Source organism: Capricornis sumatraensis, chromosome 8, assembly GCF_032405125.1.
Source record: "Capricornis sumatraensis isolate serow.1 chromosome 8, serow.2, whole genome shotgun sequence".
Taxonomy (NCBI): Eukaryota; Metazoa; Chordata; class Mammalia; order Artiodactyla; family Bovidae; genus Capricornis; species Capricornis sumatraensis.
The window spans coordinates 9,855,805-9,883,579 of record NC_091076.1 but is presented as its reverse complement, the minus strand read 5'-3'; the positions used below and the strand labels follow the sequence as shown (position 1 = coordinate 9,883,579).

At 44.9% G+C, this 27,775-nt stretch overlaps 1 protein-coding gene across 1 annotated transcript; it reads right to left on the bottom strand.

The window, feature by feature from the left end:
- Positions 1-354: 354 nt before the first annotated feature.
- On the bottom strand, positions 355-27,452 carry STX5 (syntaxin 5). The gene is made up of 11 exons (XM_068977304.1): positions 27,338-27,452; positions 26,418-26,661; positions 25,377-25,447; positions 25,157-25,212; positions 24,969-25,039; positions 20,201-20,317; positions 20,068-20,124; positions 19,828-19,909; positions 19,252-19,358; positions 18,962-19,083; positions 355-1,073 (listed from the first exon to the last, which is right to left on the bottom strand). Exons 2-11 carry the CDS (start codon positions 26,640-26,642, stop codon positions 914-916), a joined length of 1,068 nt encoding a protein of 355 aa, XP_068833405.1. The 5' UTR covers positions 26,643-26,661; positions 27,338-27,452; the 3' UTR covers positions 355-913.
- Between the last annotated feature and the right edge of the window lie 323 nt (positions 27,453-27,775).

Genomic DNA, 27,775 nt, shown 5'->3' with positions numbered 1-27,775 from the left:
TCCAGCCCAAGGAAAACGGTGGGACTGGAAGATGCAGATGAAACAGGTCCAAATACTTCTGGAGATGGTCCTAGAAGTTACCACTAATCAGAGACCCACTCTGGGATCGTGTACTCTGCTTTGAAGGGACTTTTCCATGATAATTAAGTACTGCTGCACTGGGTTAGGCCTGCTGGAAGCAGCTGTATACACAGAGCCCAAAGCCTGGCCCCTAAGGGTCATCAGTCCAGCCCTCTCAGTTGTAATACTGGGCAGCAGGCTCCCTCCATTTCTGCCTAGGCCCTTCTTCGGCGCTCCCACCCAGAAATGACGACATGGCTAGTGAGGCTGACAGTCTTGCTGTAATTGTGAGAAAACGGGCTGCAGCACATTTGGCAGATTGAGAGTCACCTGCAGCCAAAGTTGGGGTTGTGCAGGCCGCCGAGGGGCTCAGGGCCCCCTGCCTCATGTGGTGAAGAGAGGAAGAAGAGGTCAAATTCTAACCCAGATGGGAAAGTTGGTCCCTGGGGCAGTTTCACTTCCTCTCCTTGCTCTCAGGAAGGTGGGGAAAGGCATCATCTCCCCTTGCTGCCAAAGTTCCCTTTGCGACAGGCTGGGGAGGGTTTATAAAAATCTCCTGGTGGAGACAACCTCCCGGACGAGCCCCTCAGTTGGCCTCTGCTCCTTTCCAGCCACTTCACAGCAGAGTCCAAATCCAGAACCGTGTGTGTTTCATGGGCTGGAGGGTGGTGAGAGGAGGGCTGGGTGGCCAGAGGCAAGGAGTCGGGGACAGAGGGCAGTGGTCATTCTTAGCAGTTCCAAGGAAACAGGGCCCTTCTCCCAAGCACCCTGCACAGGCTCAGTGGCAGCTCTGGCCACCTGCCCTCCCAGAAGGGTTCCAAACCCCCATGGAGTGCCTCAGAGTGGAGAGGGTTCAGGCAAGGAAGACCACAAAGATGATGAAGAAGACAATGAGGATGAGGAAGATTTTGACCATGAGCCACCGGTTGGACGTGACCGACTGGAAGTACTTGAGGATCTCTGAGTGGGCGGCCTCCACGTCCAGCTGGGCTCCCAGCACATTCTCGTCGATCCTGAGGATAGGTTCGGGAGGAGGGGAAAGAGAAGAATGTTGGATTAAAAAGACTGCTGTTGAATTTTATTTTTTAAGTATGTATATATTCTTGCCTAAAAAATCCCCTGGATAGAGGAGCCTGGCGGGCTATAGTCCATGGGTCCCACAGAGTCAGACACAACTGAAGTAATTCAGCACGAACACATAGAGGAAAAAGCTCTGGAAAAGTAATATAACAAGTCTTGGCTCTGCAACTTACTAGCTAATGAACCTAAGCCACTCATTTAACCTCAAGTCTCATTTTCCTCAACTGCAAAGGAAGAAAAAACGAGATAATATAAATCCTAGGTTCCTTGTCAGGCCTAAGTGAGTTATATAAAAGTGCCCAACCCATACTAAGAGAATCCAAAACGTCTATATAACTTTTTGCTCATCAGTATTTACTAATTTTTGTCTAATTAACAATATGTGGTCAGTTGTGTCCAACTCTTTGCAACCTCATGGACTGAAGCCAGCCAGTCTCCTCTGTCCAGGGGATTTTCCAGGCAGCAATACTGGAGCTGGTTGCCATTTCCCTCTCCACGGGATCTCCCCAGCCAGGGCTTGAACCTGTGTCTCTTGCGTCTCCTGCATGGGCAGGCCACTAAGGCCACCTGGGAAGCCTCTAATAAACAGCACTGATTTGTAATAAGGGGGGAAAGGTTACAGAAAATCATGGTCAGGAAACCCTTATTCTAAGTGAGAAAGGAAGAACCTGATGATATGGACAGAACGTCAAGGGATGAGGAAAGCCCTATATTAGAACATGTCTCTCAGGGTATAGAGAAGCCCTCAGAAGAATGGCAATCGCTTGAGACATTGCTGAGGAAAACCAAACATTTCCCAGCTAATCTGCATATACAATCCTAAAAACCAAATATAAACCCTGGTCTTTGCAAAGGGAGTCTCTGGGAGCAGGGACCTTTGGGAGCTGTGAGGTCAGAAAAGTTGGTGGAGCCTGATAATCAAGGAAGAAAGTGAGAGGAAAGGCTGGGCCAGTGGCTGCAAGCCCAAGTTCCTGGTAAAGTGGTCAGGAGTATGACAACCTAATCTCTGTCAAATGCAGAAGCCTGGATTCTACATGACTCCCTATTTATGTCAGAGAGGCTAAAGTATTAGGTTCCCTAGTTTTTGGTATAATTACATTTCTCAGTGTGGATGCACTTGTCATCTCATACCCAATAAAGCTCAATCATATTGGCAATTATGGCTTCACTTAACAAAAATGGAAGAACGATGAATGCAATCTGGCATATAAAAGATTTTAAATGGGAGTCCGTGAATGAAAACTAGTGCAAGGGAAGAAGTTACTATCACTCAATAGTAATTTTAAAGAGAGGAAGTTCCTTCTTTATGGAAGAATATAAGCTAATTAACGTAGAAGAAATGAGCAAATTAGAAAATGACCATATTGCTGCACACACTCTCAAACAAATCAGACAAGGATCACCAGCAGGCTGATAAAGAGGTAACCTCATCAAGTGCTTCCTGATGTGATCACCTACACAGCCAGCCAAAAGTACTGAACTTAACCATAGGGACAAACGGTGCACAGGGGACTCAAAGTGTCACTCCACTGATGACTTAAGTCTGAGTGTCACCACCTTGAACAAGAGACCAAACAGGGTATCACCAATAAAGAGAACCTCATCAAGTGTCTACTGATATGACTGCCTACAGGGATGGCTGAAACTACTGAACTTAATTTAATCAGAGGGACAAACATCGGACAAAAACATGTCTATGACTTTGTATAAGAGGTACTGGTCTCTTAAAAACAAAGTAAATTATCACACACACTAAAAAAGGCAGACTAAAGAGACACAACAATTCAATGTATGAATGTTGTCTAAATCTTAAATTGAAAGGAAAAGGCTAAATTTTTTTCGAAGAGTTGGGGAAATCTGAGTATGGATTGATTATTGGGTTGTGTTGGAGAAGTGTTCAATTTCTTAGGTTTGATGGTGGCTCAGAGGGTAAAGCATCTGCCTGCAATGCAGGAGACCCAGGTTCGATCTCTCAGTTGGGAAGATCCCCTGGAGAAGGAAATGGCAACCCACTCTAGTGTTCTTGCCTGGAGAATCCCATGGACAGAGGAACCTGGTGGGCTATAGTCCACGGGCTCGCAAAGAGTCGGACAGGACTGAGTAACTTCACTTTCACTTCATGATATTGTGGCTGTTCAGGAGAAATACTTATTCTTGGCAGATGCTTGCTGAAGTATCTGGGGATAACACATGATGTTTGAAAAAACTGTCATGATGTTTGCACCTTTTTTTTTTTACATGTACACAGCCTTGTTTGTTTACTTATTGTTCTTTATTTGTTTTAAAATATTTATTTGGCTGCACCAGGTCTTAGTTTCGGCACGCAGGATCTCTTAGTTGCAGCGTGTGGGATCTAGTTCCCTGATGAGGGATTGAACCCAGGGCCCCTGCACTGGGAGTGCAGAGTCTTAGCCACTGGACCACCAGGGAAGTGCCTATTTATTTTCAATTGGAGGATAATTACTTTACAGTGTTGTGGTGGTCCCTGCTGTATATCAACATGAGTCAACCAAAGATATACATATATCCCCTCATTCTTGAACTTCCCTCTGGTCCCTGACCCTGCACCTACTTTTAAATGATTCAAGAAAAAAAAAAGGTGAGAGGAAGTAAATGTGATAAAGAGTCAACAGTTGGTGAATCTAGGTGAATCATTATAGATGGCCCTTCCGCTATCCTCCCAACTTTCCTATTGTTTGAAAATTTTCGATCTACAAGTTGGAGGGAAAAGGAAAATGACCGAGTAACGCAAGGAACTCTAGATCAGTAGTATTTTTTATACTTAGAAAAAATAAGAATCACCTATTAAGCATCTCAAAAATGCAAGTTCTTTTTTTTTTTTTTTGGCCATGCTGAGTAGCTTTTGCGATCTTAGTTCCCCATGCAGGGATCAAACTCGGGCCCACAGCAATGAAAGCACCGAGTCTTAATCACTGGACCACCAGCAAAGTCCTCAAAAATGCAAATTCTGGAAATACCCTGGTAGTCCAGTGGTTAGGACTCAAGGGCTTTCACTGCCAAGGCTGGATCTCTGGTAAGGGAACTAAGATCCCAGAACCTGAGCAGCAAAGCCAGGGGTGAAAAAAAAAAAAGGCAAATTCTTAGGTCTCACATTCTAGGGTGGGGCCCAGGAGACTACAGGTGGAGAAAGTGAAAGTCAGCTGTGTCCGACTCTTCTCAACTCCATGGACAATACTGTCCATGGAATTCTCCAGGCCAGAATACTGCAGTGGGTATCCTTTCCCTTCTTCAGGGGATCTTCCCAACCCAAGGATCGAACCCAGGACTCCCGGATTGCAGGCAGATTCTTTACTAGCTGAGCCACAAGGGAAGCCCAAGAATACTGGAGTGGGTAGGCTATCCCTTCTCCAGCTGATCTTCCCTACTGAGGAATCAAACCAGGTCTCCTGTAAGAAATCTGGAATAAATCAGTGGTTTCTCAGGAGAGTGCTAAAATCCAGATCCACTGGCATTTGCAGGAAGCAAATACAAGAGTATCTGTGTCTACTGTAAAAATATCGTCCTTTCAGAATTTCAATTTCTTGTTCATATCATTGTCCACAAATTTTCTCTCCCTTGTTATTTTCCTTTCATGTTTCAATCTACTGCTGGATTGCTTCTGAGCCGCTCAATTGAACCTGCTGGCACTGATCCAGTTAATCCAAGCCCCCTGATGCAAGTAACACCTGAGGATCCTTAATTCACATTTCTTTCTCAGGGGCACCAAGAAATAACCACTCCTTCCTCCCTAAAATCCTTCCACCTCAGCTTCTAAGGACACATTTTTTTGCTTTTTTCTCTCATCTCCCTAAAACTTCAGTCTCTTGGACAGATTCTTTCCTTCACCAGGTACACTTGGAATCCATGGGGATCTATTTGGGCCTTATTCTCACTTTGCCCATTGTCTCTGGGTGGTCTCATTTACCTCCATGGTTTCACTAAGAAGCTGCCGACTCCTACGTCCTTTATCTCTAGCTTAGCCCTCTCTTTTCCGAGCATCAGACCATGCCTCTAGGCTGTCCCTTGAAGTGTGAGCTCGCTCGAGATGTCCAGAACAAATCTCATTCTCTGCAACCAGCACCGGTTCACCGCCTCCTGTGTTCTCTCCCCACCCCCAGATCCAGGAGGACTAGCTTACAGCAGCAACAACTAAGGTTTGCTAAATCAATGAACAAATTACTAACACTGAAAAATACTTTATGACACTCTTTCAAGGAAGATTAGTTGTCAAGTTGTATATATACTGTAATTCTATTTTTCTGTTTGTTTATAAAAGGCTTTCAGGGACTTCCCTAGGGGTCCAGTGGTTAAGAATCCATCTTCCAGGGGATTCCCTGATGGTCCAGTGGTTAGAACTCTGTGCTGTCAGTGCCAAGGACTCTGGTTCTGTCACTGGTCGGAAAACTAAAATCCCACATGCTCTGGGCTGGAGACCTGGATTCAGTACCTCGGACAGGAAGATCCCCTGGAAGAGGGAATGGCAACCCACTCCAGTATTCTGCCTGGAGAATTCCATGGACAGAGGAGCCTGGTGGGCTACAGTCCATGGGAATCACAAAGAGTTGGAGATGACTGAGTGACCAGCACTATCATTTTCACTTCATGGGGTGACTAAGCCAGCACATCTCAACTACTCAGCCCCTGGATCTAAATGAAAGATCCTGTCTGCTGCAATGAAGACCCAAAGCAGCCAAAACTAATACATAAATAATTTTTTTTAATGGCTTTCAGGTTTTTGTGTTTTTGGGGGGAGCTTCTCCAATGGCTCATCGGTAAAGAATCTGCCCAAAATGCAGGCAGGAGATGCAGGTTGGATTCCTGGGTTAGGAAGATGCCCTGGAGGAGGAAATGGCAACCCACTTGCCTAGAAAATCCCATGGACAGAGCAGCCTGGTGGGTTACAGTCCAAAGGGTCGAAGAGAGTCAGACATGACTGAGTGACTGACAGTGTGCACACACACACATGGGGGAGGGACAAGGACACACACCCACACATACCCATGGAGGATCTTAGTACATACACACACACCCACCACCCACACTCACCCCCATCCCCACACACAACCATGGAGGATCTTAGTTCCCAAACCAGGGACCAAATCCAATGGGAAGTTTGGAGTCCTAGCCACTGGACCGCCAGGGAAGTCCCTAACAATTTAAACATATACACTGGGTAAAGAATATAAACAACTTTTACAAATCTGATTCTTTGGATCTATAATATTTTAATATTCAAAATACATTGTCACCTGAAAAGCTCTAGTGTTTATGGCCTAACTCAGCAAGGGATTCCCTAGATCTCAGGTGAACCAGGTAAGACTCAGTCAATCTTCCTGATTCTAGGACCAAGAGAGCTGTCTTCACAGCGCTTTTAAATTGCCCAATTGAATACGTGAGGCTGCTTGATGGATCAGTGTTGGGAAATCCGCTTTACACGGATGGAGGTGTTCACCCAGTTTCACCCGATCAACAACCAAGAGTAAAAGCGCTCTGCTGGTGCTGTGGCTCAGTGAAGAACCACCAGGACCGGGAGCTGCCTGAAGGCCTCAGAGCAAGTGGGCGGGCGTGTGTCAACCTTCGGATTGCTCAAAACGCCCACACCTTCCTTTCTTGAGATCCTCTGCTAATAGCCTTTCTTGCCAAACTGAGAACACTGAAGCAGCCTGAAGAACTGGGCAAGGTGAAAAAACAGGTTCCTGGCCTCACACTTGGAGATTCTGACTCCACAGATGTGAGTGTAGTGGACTTCCAAGGAACCTTCTTATTTTTTTTTAAGAGGAAAAATATATACATTTATAATTAGGTATGGCTGATTTAAGGTATTACATTAGTTTCGGGTGTAAAACAAAATTTTTATAGGTTATACTGCATTTAAAGTTATTATAGGAACTTCTCTGGTGGTTAGGACTTTGCCTTCCGACACAGGGGGTGTGAGTTTGATCCCTGGTCAGAGAGCTAGGATACCACATGCTTAGTGGCCAAAAAACCAAAACATAAGACAAAAGCAATACTGTAAGAAATTCAGTAAAGAATTTTAAAAATTTATTAAAAAATTATAAAATGTTGGCTATACTCCCAGTGCTGTAAAGTACATTCTTGTCATTTACTTTATATATACTTTTTCTCTTAAGCCCCTCCCCCTATCCTGCCCGCTCCTTTCCCTCTCCCCATCAGTACCCACTAGTTTGTTCTCTATACGAGTCTGCTTTTGTTTTGTTATATTCATTCATTTTTCCTTTTCATTTTAAAAATTGATGCTGATTTAAAATATTATATGTTTGAGATGTACCACACAGTGAGTCACAATTTTTAAAGGTTATACTCCATTTCGGAGAAGGCGATGGCACCCCACTCCAGTACTCTTGCCTGGAAAATCCCATGGACAGAGGAGCCTGGTGGGCTGCAGTCCATGGGGTCACACAGAGTCAGACACGATTGAGTGACTTCACTTTCACTTTTCACTTTCATGCATTGGAGAAGGAAATGGCACCCCACTCCAGTGTTCTTGCCTGGACAATCCCAGGGACGGGGGAGCCTGGTGGGCTGCCATCTATGGGGTCACACAGAGGCGGACACGACTGAAGTGACTTAGCAGCAGCAGCAGCAACATACTCCATATACCGATATTATAAAATATTGATTATATTCCCTAAACTGTACAATATATCCTAGTAGCTTATTTATTTTATACAGAGTAGCCTGTACCTCTTAATCCCCTACCCGCATGGTACCCCTCCCCACTGTCAACCACTAAATTGTTCCTTATATCTGAGTCAATTTCTTTTTTGTCATATTCACTAATTTGTCTTATTTTTCAGATTCCACATTTAGTGATTATCATACAGTATTTGTCTTCTTCTGACTTATTTCACTAAGCCTATTACACTCTAAATCTATTCACTGTTGCAAGAGTTGTTGCAAAAGGCAACATTTCTTTCTTTTTTATGGTTGAGAGTATTCCATTGTATATACACCTACCACATTTCCTTATCCATTCATCAGTTGATGGATACTTAGAATGCTTCTATATCTTGGCTATTCTAAATAGTGCTGCTGTGAACACTGGGGTGAATGTATCTTTTCAAACTAGTGTTTTCATTTTCTTTGAATATATACCCAGGAGTGGAATTGCTGAACGATAGGGTTGTTCTATTTCTACTTTTTTGAGGAACCTCCCTACTCTTTTCCACAGTCGCTGCACCAACTTACATTCCCACCAACAGTGCACAAGAGTTCCCTTTTCTTCATTACCCTTGCTATAGTTTATTTGTGGTCTTTTTGATGATAGCCACTCTGACAGGTATGAGGTGATGTCTTATTATAGTTCTGATTTGCATATCTCTAATGATTCATGATGTTAAGCATCTTTTCAGGTGCCGGCTGGCCATCTGTATGTTTTCTTTGGAAACATATCCATTCAAGTCTTCCGCACTTTTTCTTTTTGGCCGCCCTATGAGGCACGCGGGATCCCAGCTCCCCAACCAGGATTGAACTGTACCTTTTGCCTTGGAGTGTGGAGTCTTAACCACTTGACTGCCAGGGAAGTCCCTCTGCTCTTTTAATCAGGTTGCTTGATTTTTTGATGTTGAGGTGCATGAGCTATTTATACATTTTGTATGTTAACTCATCAGTTGTATTATTTGCAAATATATTCTCCCAGTCAGTAGGCTATCTTTTTGTTTTGTCAATGGTTTTCTTTGCTGTGCAAAACTTTGATTAGATCCCATTTGTTTACTTTTGGTTTTATTTGCTTTAGGATATGGATAAAAAAAAATATTGCTATGATTTATGTCAAGGAGTATTCAGCCTGAGTTTTCTTCTGGGAATTTTTATGGTTTTTGGCCTTACATTTAGGTCTTTAATCCACTTTGAGTTTACTTTTTTTGTTGACACACCTTGTGGCTTCTAGGACCTTAGTTCCCTGACCAGGGATCAAACCCTAGCCCCTGGCAGTGTAAGTGCAGAGTCCTAACTGCTAGACCACCAGGGAATTCCCACACTTGGAGTTTACTTTATGGTGTGAGAAAATGCTCTAATTTCATTCCTTTACATGCAGCTATCTAGTTTCCTCAGGACTACTTATTATAGAGACTGTCTCTTTAACGGTATATTCGTACTTCCTTTGTCATTGATTAATTGACCATAAGTATGTGCTGGATAATCGAAAAAGGAAGAGAGTTCCAGAAAAACATCTATCTCTGCTTTATTGACTATGCCAAAGCCTTTGACTGTGTGGATCACAATAAACTGTGGAAAATTCTTCAAGAGATGGGAATACCAGACCACCTGACCTACGTCTTGAGAAATCTGTATGCAGGTCAGGAAGCAAGTTAGAACTGGACATGGAACAACAGACTGGTTCCAAATAGGAAAAGGAGTACGTCAAGGCTGTATCTTGTCACCCTGCTTATTTAACTTATATGCAGAGTACATCATGAGACACACTGAACTGGAAGAAACACAAGCTGGAATCAAGATTGCCAGGAGAAATATCAATAACCTCAGATATGCAGATGACACCACCCTTATGGCAGAAAGTGAAGAGGAACTAAAAAGCCTCTTGATGAAAGTGAAAGAGGAGAGTGAAAAAGTTGGCTTAAAGCTCAACATTCAGAAAACGAAGATCATGGCATCCGGTCCCAACACTTCATGGGAAACAGAAGGGGAAACAGTAGAAACAGTGTCAGACTTTATTTTTTTGGGCTCCAAAATCACTGCAGATGGTGACTGCAGCCATGAAATTAAAAGATGCTTACTCCTTGGAAGAAAAGTTATGACCAACCTAGACAGCATATTGAAAACAGAGACATTAACTTTACCGACTAAAGTCCGTCTAGTCAAGGCTATGGTTTTTCCTGTGGTGATGTAGGGATGTGAGAGTTGGACTGTGAAGAAGGCTGAGCGCCGAAGAATTGATGCTTTTGAACTGTGGTGTTGGAGATGACTCTTGAGAGTCCCTTCGACTGCAAGGAGATCCAACCAGTCCATTCTGAAGGAGATCAGCCCTGAGATTTCTTTGGAAGGACTGATGCTAAAGCTGAAGCTCCAGTACTCTGGCCACCTCATGCAAAGAGTTGACTCATTGGAAAAGACTCTGATGCTGGGAGGGATTGGGGGCAGGAGGAGAAGGGGACGACAGAGGATGAGATGGCTGGATGGCATCACTGACTCGATGGACACGGGTCTGAGTGAACTCCAGGAGCTGGTGATGGACAGGGAGGCCTGGCGTGCTGCGATTCATGGAGTCGCAAAGAGTTGGACGTGACTAAGTGACTGAACTGAACTGAACTGATGTACATTTATTTCTGGGCTCTCATTCTGTTTCATTGATGTCTATTTTATTTCACAGGGTGTGTTCAGTTGCATTTGACTCTTTGTGACCCTATGGACTGTAGCCCGAAAGGCTCCTCTGTCCAGGGGATTTTCCAGGCAAGAATACTGGAGTGGGTTGCCATTTCCTCCTTCAGGGGATCTTCCCAACCCAGGGGTCCAACCGGCATCTCATCTGCCTCCTGCATTGTAGGTGGATTCTTTACCACTGCGGCACTGGGGAAGCCCATTTTCGTCTCAGTACCATACCATACTGTTCTAACAGTAATCAAAGTTACAGCAGTAGGTTTGTAGTGCAATCTGAAGACAGGGAGCATGACACCTCAAGCTCTGTTCTTTCTCAAGACTGTTTTGGATACTGTTGAGTCTTCTGTGTTTCCATACAAATTTTAAAATGACTTGCTCTAGTCTATGAAAAATGCCATTAGTATTTTGATAGGGATTGCACCGAATCTGCAGATTGCCTTGAGTAGTACAGTCATTTTAATGATACTAATACAGTTTTCCAAGTACTGTTCTTTTACTGCCTTAAACTTATTCCTTAGTATTCTCTTTGATGTGACTGTAAATGAGTTTCTTTCATTTCTCTGATCGTTTGTTGCTAGTAGATAAAAATGAAACCGGTTTCTGTCAATTACTTTTGTAGCCTTCAACTTTACCGAATTTATTGATGAGCTCTAGTAGCTTTTTGGATTTTCTATGTATGGAATCATGTCATCTGCAAACAGTGTACAATCTGGATTCATTTCTTTTTCTTCTTCTGATTGCTGTGGCTGGAACTTCCAGTACTATGCTGGGTAATATAATGTTGAGAATGAGCATTCTTGTAGCTGATTTCAAGGAAACGCTTTCAGCTTTTCACCACTGAGTATGGTGTTAACTGTGGCCTTATCATATATGGCCTTTGTTATGCTGAGGTATGTTCCTTCTGTGCCCACTTTGTGTAGTGTTTTTTTAATCATAAATGGATGTGGAATTTTGTCAAACTCTTATATTTGCCTCTACTGCAACAATCATGTATTTTTCTTCAATTTATTTAATGTAGTATATCACATTGATGGATTTGTAGATGCTGAAAATCCCTGCATCACCAGAATAAATATTCCCACTTGATCATGGTATGTGTTTTTAATGCACTGTTGGATTCAGTCTGCTAATATTATGTTGAGAATTTTTGCATCTATGTTTTATCAGTGATACTGGCCTGTAAATTTATTTTTTGTGATATCTTAGGTTTGATATCAGGGTGATGCTGGGTTTGTAGAATGAGTTTAGAATCATTTCCTCCTCTGCAGTGTTTTGAAATAATTTGAAAAGGATAGGTATTAACTCTTCTCTAAACATTTGGTAGAATGCACCTGTGAAGCCATCTGGTCCTGGACTTCTGTTGGAAATTTTAAAAAATTACTGATTCAGGACTTCCCTGGTGGTCCAGTGGAAAGAATCTACCTGCCAATGCAGGGGACATGGGTTCAATCCCTGCTCTGGGAAAATTTCACATGCTGCACGGCAACTAAGCTAGTTTACCACAACTATTGATGCCTGCAGCCTCTAGAGCCCACGCTCTACAAGAAAAATCACTGCAATAAGAAGCCTTCACAGTGCAAAGAGAAAGTAGCCCCTGCTCGCCACAACTAGAGAAAGCCCACCCACAGCAATGATGACCCAGCATAGCCAAAACTAAGCAAATAAAAATTTAAAAAATTACTGATTCAATTTCATTACTGATAATTCATCTGTTCATATCTTCTATTTCTTCCTAGTTCATCTTGGGAGATTAAACATATCTAGGAATTTGTCCATTGCTTCTAGGTTGTCCATGTTATTCACATATAGTTTTCCATAGTAATCTCTTTTGATCCTTTGTATTTCTGTAGTATCATTATAACTTTTCCTTTTTCATTTCTGATTTTTATTGTCTTAGGCCCTCTCCTTTTTCTTCTTGATAAGTCTGGCTAAAGGTTTATCAATCTTGTCTGTCTCTTCTTAGTTTCATTGATCTTTTGTATTTTTTTTGTCTTTATTTCACTTATTTCTGCTCTAATTTTTATTCTTTTCTCTACTAACTTTGGATTTGTTCTTTTTCTAGTTCCTTCAGGTGTAAGGGTAGGTTGTTTAGTTGAGATTTTTATTTCCTGAAGCAGGCTTATACTGCTATAAACATCCTTCTTAGAACTGCTGTTGCAGGGAAGTCCCACATATTTTGGATTATTTTCATTTGTCTCCAAGTAATTTTTATTTCTCCTTTTATTTCTTCAGTGATCTACTGTTTGTTTAGCAACATATTTTTTAGCCTCCACTTGTTTGTGTTTTTTGCAGTTTTCTTCTTATAGTTGATTTCTTCTTCTTTTTTTTTTTTGTAGTTGATTTCCACTCTTACAGCTCTGTGGTTGGAAAAGATGCTTGCTATGATTTCAATTTTCTTAAACTTACTAAGACTTGTTTTGTGTCCTATCACAACCCACTCCAGTATTCTTGCCTGGAGAATCCATGGACAGAGGAGCATGGCAGGCTACAGTCCATAGGGTCACAAAGGGTCAGACATGACTGAAACGACTTGGTACACATGCACATTTTGTGGTCTAGCATGTAGTATGTCCTGGAAAATGCTCCATATGCACTTGAAAAGAATTTGTATTCTGCTGCTTTTGGAGAATTGTTCTCTGTATAAGCCCATTTAGTCTAGTGTGTCATTTTGGGCCAGTGCCTAAATGACACATTATTGACTTCTAGTCTGACGTGTCCATTAATATAAATGGGATATTAAAGTCTCCTACTATTCAATTCCTCCCTTTATGTCAATTTCTCTCTTTATGTCTGTTAGTATTTCCTTTACATATTCAAGTGTTCTTATCTTTGGAGCCACTGGACTACCAGGGAAGTCTCCCCTTGCTGCTTTTAATATTCTCTCTTTGTCTTTAATTTTTGCCGTTTTAATTACAATGTGTCTTGTTGTGGTCCTCTTTGGAGCTGATCCTGTTTGGGACTCTCTGGGCTTCCTGGACTTGGATGTCTATTCCTTTTTCCAGGTCAGGAAAACTTTCAGCAATTACATCTCTAAATATAGTCTCTGTCTCTTTTTCCCTTCTCTGGAACTCCTATAACAGATGTTAGCACACTTGATGACCTAGAAATCTCTTAAACTGTGCTCACTTTTTTTTTCTTTTTAGCTTCAGTGATTTCTACTACTCTAACTTCCAAATCACTGATCCATTCCTCTATGTCATTTAATCTACTGTTGACTTCTTCTAGTGTATTTTTCATTTCATTTATGTTCATCTGTTTGGTTTTTCTTTGTATCTTCTAACTCTTTGTTAAACTTCTCACTGTGTTCATCCATTCTTCTCTGGAGTTCTTTCATCTTTATGATCATTACCTTGAACTCTATCATGGAGTTCACCGATCTCCACTTCACTTAGTTTTTCTTCTGGGGTCTTGTCCCTTTGATCGGAACAACCTCCTCTGTAACCTCACTTTGTTCAAGTTGCTGTTTCTATTTCCATGTATCTGGCAGGTTGGTCATTTCTTGACCTTAGAGAAATGGCCTTTTGTAGGAGCTGTCCTGGGCATCCCATCCGGATTACCAGAGCTGTATGCTCCAGGGCTGCCCCATATTGCGTGGGCCCCTCTGTTGTGATGGGGATGACTAGGCATAGGTGGTCCAGTAGGCATGGCTGGCCCCTGGTCTGGTTAGTGGCCAGGCCCTGCCTTATGCAGAGGCTGCCAGTCACTGGCTGGCAAGATATTCATTTTTTATAAGCTCTATAGGGGGTTCCTACGAACATCCAGCTTTGGCAAACGATGGTTAAAAGGATGTTTATTTATTCAACTAGTAGGTGTTGAGCACCAGCCATTGATACAGTGCTGAGTTCAGTTATCTTGGTCCCTCCCCTTGCGGGGAGCAGAAAATGTCCGCTTTCCCAGCTATCACTGCTGCTGCTGCTGCTAAGTCGCGTCAGTCGTGTCTGAATCTGTGTGACCCCATAGATGGCAGCCCACCAGGCTCCCTCGTCCCTGAGATTCTCCAGGCAAGAATACTGGAGTGGGTTGCCATTTCCTTCTCCAATGCATGAAACTGAAAAGTGAAAGTGAAGTCACTCGGTTGTGTTGACTCTTAGCGACCCCATGGACTGCAGCCTACCAGGCTCCTCCGACCATGGGACTTTCCAGGCAAGAGTACTGGAGTAGGGTGCCATTGCCTTCTCCGCCCAGCTATCACTAGCTCATCTTAAATTCAAGTCTTCTACTTATACACTGGCTCCCACTTCCTCTCACCTGCTCCAGGACATAAACTTTAAGAATTCTTCCCCTTTCCTGTTATAGTATCAATTTTTATTTCTCTGTTGGATCATTCCCGATACAATACAAACATACGTTTATTTTCTTCCATTCTTTAAAAAAAACAAAAACCTCTTGTCTTTCACTGGACAAACTGGGAAGAATCTGAACACTGAAAATAATCATTATCCTAACTAACTGTAACATAAAACATAAATAAAACCCTTAAGTCCATAATGATACTCAAAAACAAGGAAGAATTAAAACAAGAATTAAAACCTCCTTAGCCTCTATATTGGCACCTGCTCCACAAACTACTTACTCTGAAAATACAGGAAAATAATTAAGGTTTTATCCAGCCTGATTAAGATGAACTTCAGCTCATGCAGTTAACAAAGAAAAGCTTTTGTTTATAGAAAAAAAATGCACCTGAATTAGATAAATTGGTTCAGACCAGATAAGCATCATAACTGGCTCCTAAAAACAGATTAAACGGTCTTGAGGAACAGTATACCAATAAATCATTTGCTGACTGCAGAGAAGAAATATACTCTTAAAAACAGAGATCATTTATTACCACCTTAATCAAATGATCAAATTTGTTCTCGATAATGTAGGGACAGCTGACACTAAATGCATCTTAATAAGATGCAATTTGTTGATATATATATATATGTACATATATCTCAACAAAATATAGTTACAGTGGACTTTTGGGGGGAGCCGCTTTGCACTGCTCGTGGGATTTTAGTTCCTCCACCAGGGATCAAACCCAGGCCTTCAACAGTGAAAGCACAGAGTCCTAACTACTGAACCACCAAGAAATTCCTACAGTTGATTATACATATGTATACATATACATTCTGCAAGAAGACAGAGAAAGAGGCAGAAAAAATTCCGAAAGAAATAACGGTGAAATATTTCCTAAACTTTGTGAAAGACAAAATTTACAGATTCAGGAAGCTCAGAGAACCCCAAGCAGCATAAATTCAAAGGAAACCACATCTAGGTACATAAGTGATCAACTGCTGAAAACCACAGAAAAGAAAAAAAAAATTGAAAAGCAGAAGCAGTCAGAGATTACATACAAAAGTTAGAATTACCACTGACTTCTCATTAGGAATGAAAGGCTAAAAGACAGTAGAATGATATATTTAAAGCACTTTAAGCAGAGAAACGATTCTTCAAAAATGTGGGTGAAATAATGAAATTTTAGATGAAAGAATTTGTCATTAGTAGATCTGCATGATAAAAAGTGCTAAAGAGGACTTCTTTAGTGGTCTAGGGGTTAAGCATCTGTACTGTCTGCTTATGTAGGGAACACAGGTTCGATCCCTGGTCAAGGAAGATTTCCCATGCCTTGGGGCAACTAAGCCTGTGCTTGCAATTACTGAGCCCACAGGCTCTAAAGGCTGCGAGCCCCTACTACTGAGCACAAGCACCCTAGAGCCCCAGTCTCTGCAGCAAGAGCCTGAGCACCACAGCTCGAGAGTTCCCATTCAATGCAATCGGAGAAGGTCTACACGCAGCAACAAAGACCCAGCACAACCAAAACTCAAAATGCATTTTTAAAACAGGAACTAAAGAAGATTCTCCAGGTTTAAGGGAAGTGATGCCAGATGGAAACTGGGTATTCAGGAAGAAATGAAGAGCAATGCAAAGAGTGAATATATGAGTAACACAAAAGACTACTTTTTCCTCTAATTTCTTTAAGGTAAAAATTATACTATGGTATTGTGGGATTTGTAAAGTTATGTAGATACAACAAATGTGACAACTAGAGCATAAAAGATGAAGGAGGGGGGTTCAAAAGTTCTCACATTTTGTATGAAGCAGACAGGGAGGAGTTAATGAGGCATATTATAATCCCCATTGCAACCACGAAAAAAAAAAAAATTACATATAGCTAAAATACCAACAAATTTATATGGATTTTTGCAACAGTTCAAGACAGGAAAGAAGAAGGAAGAACAAAAAAAAAAGAGAGAGAAGAGAAAAACAAAAAAACAGTAAAATGGCAGATCTAAATCCAGCCTTAGCAAATATTACACTAAATATTCATGACCTAAACAGACTAATTAAACTCTCAGCTCTCATCTCGCTTGGCCTCAAAGCAAAATCTGTCACAGCTGGTCATTCCTTCCCTGACTTACTTTCTCCTCCTGACTCTCAGGACATCACCTTCATTGATTTTTCTTCCTCTCTCACAAGCTGTGCTCCTGTTCAGTGTCCTCTCCTGGGACTGAGACTTAATTCCAGAAATAGCCTTTGGGACTCAGCGCTTGATCCTCCTCTTTCTTGGAACTCCTTTGGCCTAGTTTCAAAGTTCAATTCTGCCCATTTTTGGCCCATAACCTGTCTTTTCAACTCCTTACATCTATCAGCCTGTTCACTATTTCCACTTAGATGTCTAACAGACAACTGTCCACTTCTTGTTGGAACACAACTTATTTTGCCCCAAATCTGCTCTGTCTTGAGTAACTAGTTCTATTTCAAGTGAAGGACATGAATCCCTTCAATCGCTCACATCAAAAGCCTGGAGTTATCATAAACTCTTTTTCTCTCCTGGTGGTCCAATCTACCTGCCAAGGCAGCGGACATGGGTTTGATCCCTAGTCTGGGAAGATTCCACACACCACAGGGCAACTGAGCCCATGTGCCACAACTACTGAGCCTGCACGCCCAAAGGCCACTGCCCCAAAACACAGAGAAGCTACCTGCTTGCCACAGCTAGAGCCCGTTCGCAGCAATGAAAACCTAGCATGGCCAATCAATCAGATCAATCAATACCCTGCAATGGCTCCCCATTTGGGCTTCCCTGTGGCTCAACTGGTAAAGAAGCCGCCTGCAATGAGGGAGACCTGGGTTCGATCCCTGGGTTGGGAAGATCCCCTGGAGAAGGGAACGGCTACCTACTCCAGTATTCTGGCCTGGAGAATTCCATGGACTATACAGTCCATGGGGTCACAAAGAGTCAGACACAACTGAGCAACTTTCACTTTCACTTTTCACATTGGCTTTAAAAGGCCCCACCTGATCTGGTCTCCCATCTCCCCTCTAACCTCACCTGGTACTACTCTTCTTCTCGCTTGTCGCCAGATGCAGTGGCTTCTTTGCTATCCTTTAACTCAACAGACATATTCTTGCCTGAAGGCCTTTACATAGGCTCTTCCCTCTGCCTGGTACTCTTCTCCGTATATCCATACAGCAAACTCCCTCACTTTCCCCCAGTCTTGGAAGGATGTCATCTTCTTAATAGGGCCTACCACAGCCATCCTTATTTAAAATTACAACTTGCTCCTCCAAACCTAGAACTCCTGATTAATTTACCCTACTCTGCTTTTATTTATGGATTTATCACTGGTCAAAAATATACACTGGACCATTTACTTATTACGTATATTCTAAATCATCTGCCCTACTATGATGTACGTTCCACGAGAGTGGGGATCTTTGTCTCTTTTGTCTTTGGCTGTATCTCTATGACTGACTGAATGCCAAGCGCCAAAGAACAGGATCAGATAAAATGCCTTGTGCAGTAGCAAGGGTACCAGGGACCAGAGGGGCCTTCCTGTGGGTTGGCCCTGCCTACCTCCCTCCAGCCTCATCCTGCACTTCTCTCTCCCTGTTCATTGCTTTCCAGCTCCACTGACCTTCTTGATTCTTTAATAAAGTAAGACTGTCCCATTGTATGGCCTCTGTTCTGGCTGTCCACACTGCCTAGACTACTCTTACCCTTTCCTTTGCGTGTTTGGATCCCTCTTGTCATTCACGTCTCTGCTTCAATACGAAGCCTTCAGAGCAGCCTGCCCTGCCACCCAATCTGATATTCCTCCTCCGTCACTTTCTCAACACTGCATCCATTTCAGTATTAGCCCTTATCACCACCTGAAAATTTCTTCTCGATTCTTTTTAAACAGTTGTCCTTACTCACTCTATCGAATTCCATACTACAAAGTAAGTTTCACAGAACAGACTTAACTGTTCTACTCATCACCATATCCCCAGCGCCTATGACAGTGCCTGACATGGAACAGGTGCTCAATTAATATTTGTGGTGTGGACGGAGACAGGTGAACTGGACCTTATGTGTGGACAGGATTCACTCTTCTCTTCCAAAGGGCGTTAAGCTGTCCCTGGGGACCTCTAGGATGCCAATCCACAGGGAAGACAAGGCTCCTGGTTTTGAGATTAAAGAGAGAAAGTGTCTCACCTCTGAATGGTTTCTTCCTGTTCCTTAACCATGTGTGCCAACTGCTGGAAGATGGAGCCCAGCTCAACAATTGTGGACTCAATGTTCTGCATGGTGTCTGCCCGGCTCTGGATGTAAGAATCCTTCAGAGGAGAGAGAGCGTACATGAACACCAGGAGCTTCTGAGGGTGGGTCCTGCCTCTCTGGGGCTTTCCAGTTTGCCATTCCACCCACAGCACATTCCAAACACTTGCTTCTGACCACACAAGAAAACAGGGGAGCAACTCCTCCCTGCCTCAGAGCGTGGATACCTGCTCGTCAATGAGCTGCAGCTGCTGGCTGGTCCTAGAGTCCATCATGTCAATGGCCACATCCCCAGAGGCTCGGGACTCCGCCCCCAAAACCACAGCACTGCCCCCTGTGGGGAAGAAAGCCGGCATGGTACTTCTTAGCAGTTAAAAGGTTCAAAGCCCATATTCTCTGGATTTGAATCCCAGCTCTAGCACTTACTAGCCTTGTGACCCTGGACAAGTCATTTAACCTCTCTGAGCCTCAGTTTCCTCACCTGTAAAATGGGGGATAATGACAGTTGCTTTCTCAAAGGGTGGTTTTGAGAATGAAATGACAGACTGTGAATACGATGACTAAGTGGACCAAAAATTTAAAAAGCTCATTCTTTTGAACATGACTGGATTCACCCTCAACAGGAAGAATGCTGGAGACTAGGTGTGGATCATAGATCCCAGGCATCAGGAGTGACCTCTGAGAAAGCCTAGCAACTTCCTTGACCCTCCGCTCTCCTACCCAACCCCTGCCTTAGGGAGATAACCTCAGACCCAGATCACTAGGCCTTACCCTCAGGGCTCCCTGACTTGCCTGTGACTTACCCAGGTGGTTGGGGGCAAGGGGCAGGGCTGATACAGGCGCCCGGGAGAACTGCTCCCGCCGGCTCCTCTGCTGCTTCAGGTTCTGGGTTTGGGGAAGAAATGCAAAGGTCCTGAGTCCTCTGGAAAGTGGGCACATTAGATTCCCCCTGCTGCCCATGACACTGTTGCCCTTGCCCTTCCCACTGCCCTCTGGGGCCCTCATGCCCAGATTCCTATCCCTCCTACCCAGCTTCTTCTCACCTCTGTCCTCACTTCTAAAACTGACTTGAAGTCGTTGGACATGGAGGCCAGTTTCGACTAGAAGAGGAGGAGAGAGGGTCAGCCAGAGAAGACAACGCCTCCTCCCTTCTGCCCCTCGCCTCCCTGGTCCCACCTGCAGGGAGACCACGATGGTGTTGGAATGGGTTTGCAGATGCCGGCCGCTCTGGCTGCCCTTGGCCCTCACGAAGTCCTGAAGCTGGGCGATTTGTTTGTTGAGGCTATTGATGTCCTGGTGAAAGAGCCAACGGAAAAACAGTATCAACCGGGGGGTGGGGGGGTCCTCAGCCAATGCCTTTCCTACATGGACATCGCTGGCAGGGATGGCAGTATGGACATACTAGCAGGGGTGATGCTGTCTCAGACAGTCAGACCAGAAGGGCCTGCTGGTGCAGTCCAACCTCTGGAGCTTGCTCTGGCTCAGTCCTTGAAGAGTAGAGCCGGAAAGAGGTGAAACATGGCCTGGTCCGTTTGTAAAGAACTGAGTTGCTTACTCCCTCCACCCTACTGCCCTACTCACTAGTGTGAGGCCCTGCTCATGGCCACAGACCCCTTAAAAGGACAGAATCTCAGACCCAGAGTGTGCTGAGCAACAAAGCATCTGTGCTGTACTCAGGAGATGGGAGGAGTCCTAGAAACATCAATGAAATGGTTTCTATATACACAATTCCTTTTAAAAAATTACTACTGCAGGGACTTCCCTGGGGGTCCAGTGGCTAAGACTGCACTCCTAGTGCAGGGGGCCCAGGTTCGATCCCTGGTCAGGGAACTAGATCCCACACACCACAACCAAAGATCCCGTGTGCTGCAATGAAAATTGAAGAATGAATCTTGAACTGCAGTGAAGTTGCATGCTGCAACTAAGACCTGGTGCAGCCAAATATATATATGGGCTTCCCTGGTGGCTTAGATGGTAAAGATTCAAGGGACCAAGGTTCGATCCCTGGATCAGAAACATCTCCTGGAGAAGGGAATAGCTACCATGCCAGTATTCTTGCCTGGACAATTCCATGGACAGGGGAGCCTGGTAGACTTATACAGTCCATGGAGTTGCAAAGAATCAGACATGACTGAGGGACTTACACACACACACATATTTTAAATTTCTATTTTAAATTATTCTAATTAATATATTTAAAATTACTATTGCAAAAGAGTGAAAGGTGTAACTCATCGAACTTTATACAGGAGTTAGTAGCACAGCCAGGCTTTCTACATGAGGCTGGTGGGTCCTCTGCTTTCCCAATCCTGCCTGCTGAGGGTCTCATAAAACAAGGGAGATGAAGGACTGACCGGGAGTGGCAGAGAAAGCTTGCCCCAAGAGCAGCTAGGTCCAGGGCAGGACCAGAGGAGAAAGAGGAGGGGGAGGGGAAAGGGGTCACAAATAGCTCAAAAAATAGGCTAAAAAATACTAGATCAGGCAACTTCTAGAATCCCTCCAACAGTGCCCTGAATTAGTACCCCAGCCCCAAGGATTCTCGAGTCCCCTGGACAATTTCTGCTGCTGACAGCCATGTATCTGAAATTGTATTCCAGGTTTTCTCCCGTAAAATCTCCTCCCCCAGGAGCTCAGAAAAAGCCACTACTCCCCACTTAGGTGCCCAAGCTGAAAGCTTCTAAGTCACATATGGACAACTCTTTAACCCAACCTCTATGCCACAGCACAATGACAACCTTCACTGAGCGTTTACTATGTATTCAGACTGTGTGACGGAACAGCAGCCCTGGGTTTGATTACCATGCACCACACAACTTGCTAAGCAGCTTATGACTTTCTCTTCAACTTAACACAGAAAGCAACTCTTTATCTCCCACCTGCCCTGAAAAGCTATTCCGCCTTCCTCTGTGCCATTTTGGTAAATGGCACCACCATTCACCAGCTGCTCAGACCAAAAACTCAGCAAGTCATTTTCAATTCCTCCCTTCCCTTAATCTATAAGGAACCCACAAAGAACCCAGCTGATTCCAACATACGCTCTGAATATGTCCACTCATTTTCTTCTCTAACAAAGCCACTGTAGTCCAAACTGTCCTCCCTCTTGAAAATCGCCCAGAGCCTTCTAAGTGACCTTCCTTTCAGAGTCTGCCCCCAACAAGCCATTTTCTACACAACAACCAGAGTAATCCTCCAAACCTAAAACAGGGCATGTATGTCATCTCCACTCTTAAAATTTTCTAAGAGCTTCCCACTAAATCTAGAAGAGTCCACATTCCTCACCAGCTTACATAGCTATATGGTCTTGGTCTGCCCACTCCTCTGGCCTTACCCCTACCAGCCTCCTTCTCACTGGCTGTGCTGCAGCCACACTGGCCTCTTCCACATGTGTCAAATGTATCAAAGTCACTCAGGCCTCAGGCCTCTCCCTTTGCTCCCACTTTCTAGAATGTGCCCCCTCCGATCTTTGGATGATCAATTTTCTCCTTACCATTCAGGTCTCCATGTCCCTTCCTCAGCTAGGCCATCCCAGATCACCCCATATCAAGTGGGCCTTACCCTGAGGAGCTCACTCTCCTTATTTAAGAGGATGTCCCACCACCTGAAATTTATTTTCTGTTTACTTATATACTGTTTTGGAGAAGGCAATGGCAACCTACTCCAGTACTCTTGCCTGGAAAATGCCATGGATGGAGGAGCCTAGTAGGCTGCAGTCCATGGGGTCGTTAAGAGTCAGACACAACTGAGCGATTTCACTTTCACTTTTCAGTTTCATGCATTGGAGAAGAAAATGGCAACCCACTCCAGTGTTCTTGCCTGGAGAGTCCCAGGGACAAGGGACCTTGGTGGACTACCGCCTATGGGGTCGCACAGAGTTGGACACGACTGAAGCGACTTAGCAGTAGCAGCAGCAGATACTGTTTGGTTCACCCACTTGGAAACAAAGTTCCCAAAGGCAGGGATCACATGGGTCTTTTTTGTTGTTGAATCCCCAGAACCAGGCAGCCAAAAGTCACTCAGTAATGTGAGGGATTGAAAAAATAAACCAATGAAGCCTCACAACAACCCTGCAAGGTGGGTACTATTATCATCGCCTTTCTCTTTAAAAGGGGTGTAGCCTGCCAGGCTCCCCCATCCATGTGATTTTCCAAGCAAGAATACTGGAGTGGGTTGCCATTTCCTTCTCTAGGGGATCTTTCCCCTTCCTTCTCCAGGATAAGGTAGCTTACCCAAGGTCATATCATAAGTGGTGAGCCTGGGATTTGAAGTCTGTCTCAATCCAGTCAGTGGTTACCTATGCAATAATTCTCCAACAGGGACTTCCCTGGTAGTCCAGTGGTTAAGAATCTGCCTTGCAAAGCAGGGGACTTGGGTTCAATCCTTGGTTAATGAACCAAGATCCCAAATGGTCTGAAGCAACTAAGCCAAGATGCCACAACTACTGAGCACACACGCCGTTAACTAGAGAATCAGTGCACCATGAGGAAAGATCCCCCATGACGCAGTGAAGGTCCCACGTGTCACAATGAAGACCCAATGCAGGCAAACACATAAATATTTTAAAAAGAGTAATAACACCCCAATAGTTGATGGAACCCTCTCCCATTCAGCACAGCATCTCTTCAACATGTCTGCCCTTTGGCCTCTGCCATAATCATCTTTATACCGGACAATTGCACAAGCCTCTACCCTCGCCTCTCTGCCCATTCATGCTCCAGGGCGTTTTTTTTCCTCCCACGGATATTCAATTTCTCACGTTATCCTTATTACATTTTTCTGGGAAAGAAACAAATCATATCGTTAGAGCTGCTATACCAGTGTCTTGCAGACAGAACTGGAATCCAGGTTCTAATTGTCTTTGCAGCCCACACATTCAGAGTGATTCTACACTCCTTTGCAAGCCCCACAACGGTCTTTACAACCAGCTACCAGTCTATAATTTCAGCCTCATCTGCTGCCGATCACTCATTTGATCAACAAGCATTGAGCAACGACTACATGCCAGGGGATTCCCAGGTGGCACAGTGGTAAAGAATCTGCCTGCCGATGGAGGAGACACAAGAGACACAGGTTCAATCCCTGGGTCGGGAAGATCCCCTGGAGTAGGAAATGGGAACCCACTCCAGTATTCTTGCCTGAAGAATTCCATGGACAGAGGAGCCTGGTAGGCTACAGTTCATGTGGTCTCAAGGAGACAGACACAACTAAACAATTGAGCACACTACACGCCAGACACCGTCACAGATGTCTGGGATCCATCCGTGAACAAAGAGAAAATTTCTGCTCCTGTGGCATTCCCATTTGTTATTTTCTTTTTTGTCCAGGAGGTAAGTGGGAGGAAACAAACAATAGACACAGCTTTATAGAGACTGTTAGAAGTATCAAGTGCTATAAACAAGCAAATAGAGCTAGGTAAGGGAGATCGGAGCTGGAGGGGCTGGGGCATTAAACAGCAAGGTAGGCCTCCCTGAGCACAGGACATCTGAGCAAAGGCTTGAACTCTTCCCTTTTATGAGATATGCCGATGCGCACTGTTTCCTCTGTCTCAAATGTTCTTCTGGTGCCTCTCCACAAGCCTTGAAACCAGCTCTGTTTTCACCTCCTTGATAAAATCTTTCCCAGTGTACCCAGAATCTCATTCTTTTTTTTTTTCATTCATCTTTTTGTATGATCTTTTCTGTGCCACTTGCTGCCTATTCATTGTAAGCGTGAGTTTATGGGACTGGATACCTCTTCTAGACAATAAGCTCTTAAAGGCTGGTATCTGCCTCATAATGCTTGTGTGCTAAGTGTCCAGCTTTGTACATGGTAGATGACCACTGACACAACAGAGGAGTAGGATGTTTGGAGTTGGCTACAGAAACTTGCTCTGAGACTCTAGAGCAAGGGAAAAAGATGGAAGTGATGCAACTGGAATGCCCGACTCCCCTGATCGCTAGTCGCTCACCTGTTTGATGATATAAGTTAGCTCCTCAATTTCCACTGCCTTATCGTCAAAGAGGGACTTGCGCTTTGCCACTGCAGAGACAAACAAGAAGCCACCACAGGTGAGGTCAGAGACCAGACTCAAGACAGTATGGTTCCTCAGCCCTCCGGTGTTCACCACCCAGCTCTGAACGGTTCAGGAACACTCACAGATTGTCAGCTTCTCCAGCTTGGCAAATGTGTTGCTGAGGTCTTTCCCAATGCGCCTGCAAATAAGCGCAAGTGAGAACACTGTGGAAGGGAAGGAGAGGGCCTTTCCCACCTTAGCACCAGCACAACCAATCCCAGTCCTCGCCACCAAGGTCACCGCAGGCAAGACTACCTCTCCTCAGACACCAGCCAACCCACCACATAACTTCTCCCAACTTACTTGGCCATGAGGGTAAATTCACTGCGTTGCCGGACAGCACGCAGAGCCGGCTTGTTTGTCTGGATTCCATTCTGAAAGGCAACGTCAAAAACTAAAACTTTAGTTTTCCCTTCCCACTGCCAGCTTTCACTATTCCCCAGGTATCCTCTAAACTCGCCCTCTAGCACTAGTGGCATCCTCTGCTGGACAGACCACACAAAACGTGATGCCACCATTTACTAGAAGGGGGGTTGGGGACGAGTGACTTAAACCGCTCTGAATCTCTGTTTCCTCTTATGTAAAATGGAGACAATTCTACACATCTCCTTTTGTTGTTGCTAAGATTAAAAAACATAAGGGTTATAAATTATTTTAGCCAAATACCAGGTCCATGATAAGCACTGAATAAATGGTAACTAGTATTACCATTCTATTCCTCCAACTGGGAAATTGAGAGGATAAACAGGAAGCTCTTGGAGTGGATATAGAACAGCAATTGTAAACAAGAACTGAGCAGTAAAAATATTTAAAATCACAGTTACTCAGTTTCCACTTGGATTCAGAAAGTCTGGACCAAAGCAATTGAATTTTTAAAAAAGCACTCCCAGGTGATTTTATTAAAATTACTTTACTTGGAAAGTTTCTTTCATTTTACAGATATAAAAACAGAGGTCCAACTAGATTAACTTCCATGTTGTCACAAAGCAAACTTGGTAGAATTATACTGGAATGAGAATTTAAAGCGTTTGTCTCTGAGCTAAATAAAGGTTTTTTCTAGAACCTGTTCCTTATCCAAACCAAATATACTGTAATCACTTTTTGCCCTGAAGTATTCGTTACAGAATAGCAACCCTAGATTCCTGATTAAATAAAACAACAACAAAGTCTGGATCCTTGCCTCTAGATTAGCTAGCCCAACTTTTCTCTGCTGCTTGTTAGATCGTACCATCCCAAGCTGGACCAGGTCTCCATCAGGCTCCCCCAAGAATTACGGTGCTGGAAGCATCCCCTCTCCCAGATTTGAGTAAGACTCACTCTGCCTCTCCCAGTCCAGGTCCTTACCTGACGGCTCTGCAGGGACTTGCAGGCTGACAGGAACTCCTGGGTCCGATCCCGGCAGGACATGGTGTCGGGAGGGGGAGGGACCAGGGCCACTGGGGGGGGCAGAGGGGCGATGTCGCTGCTGCTACTGCCAGCAGTTGCAGGGGACAGGACCTGTGTCTTTGAGAGACCCAGGTAGACACCCTGATCCGTGTTCTTAGATCCGTACCGTTTCCGCGGGATCATTGAGACGCATAACCTCGGACTGTGGTGGAGGGGAGAGTGTCATTCCCCAGGCAGCCTCCTTCTCCACCAATCCCCCTGCCCCAACCAGCAGTTCTTCGGGGCCCCTCTGAACTTGGCACGGAGTTTCGGGCCCGAAGCCACACGCAGATCCTGGGACCGGCCCGCAGCTGACAGGATCCTGCTTCATCTGCGGCCCAAGCCGTCCCCCTCCTCAGACTCTTCTTCCAACTTGGTTCCGGCGGCCACAGCGCGGGCCGGGGCCCTGAAGTAGAGGCAGGGCCAGAGCCAGGTCCTGTGGCTCCAGCCGGTCCCGTGCAACTGCCCCAGGCTCTAACTGGGCCCTCTCGTATCCACGAGTTCCTCCGACTCCTCAGGGAGAAACAGTGACGGACCACCTCAGAGGGACACACTTCGGTGGGCGGAGGGGGGAAATCTCTAGGTGTTTATTTGAAGCAGGAAGTCCCACCCTCGCCTCGCCCAAGTCCCACCTTCTGGAAGTCTGCAAACACTGATTAGCTAACGCGGACGTCCTTCTTAAAGGGGCTTTTCCGATTGGACAGCGAGGTATTCGCTCACTCCGAGCCGGGCCGGCAGGACTTGCCCGCTTGGCCCTGGTTCCCTTCCCCCCGCCCGGCGCCGTCCCCGGAAAGAGCGGCCCAGAGCAGGCACGGCAGCCAGACCCTACCGAGTCCTACCTCCTTTTTGCCACCTGCCGCCGCCGCCACTGCTACAATCTCCCAGATCGTCACCGCCTCCTCCCCCTGGAGCCGAAGCCGCCGAAACCCGACCAAAGACTAGAAGCCGCCACGTCACCCACACGTAACCCCACCCCCGGTGACGGGAAGGCGGTGCCACGCCTCTTAGAGCTCGGCGACCCAAGAGGCACGCCCCTCGACCAAAACGCAGGTGTTAATTCGCCCTCCCATTGGCTAGGCTACCCCTGTGGCCCCGCCCCCAAGGAACTAGAGCCGGGGGCCCAGGGGACTGGCCAGCCTCAGGGATGGAGCCTTAAAGAGCCCGCGACCCTGGTGGTGCCCGCGCTCTACGTGCCCAAAGACGAGGCACAAGCGCTTAGGCAGGTACACGTTAGAAACTTTATTCTCTGAAGGCTGGGGAGGAGTGAGAACGGGGCC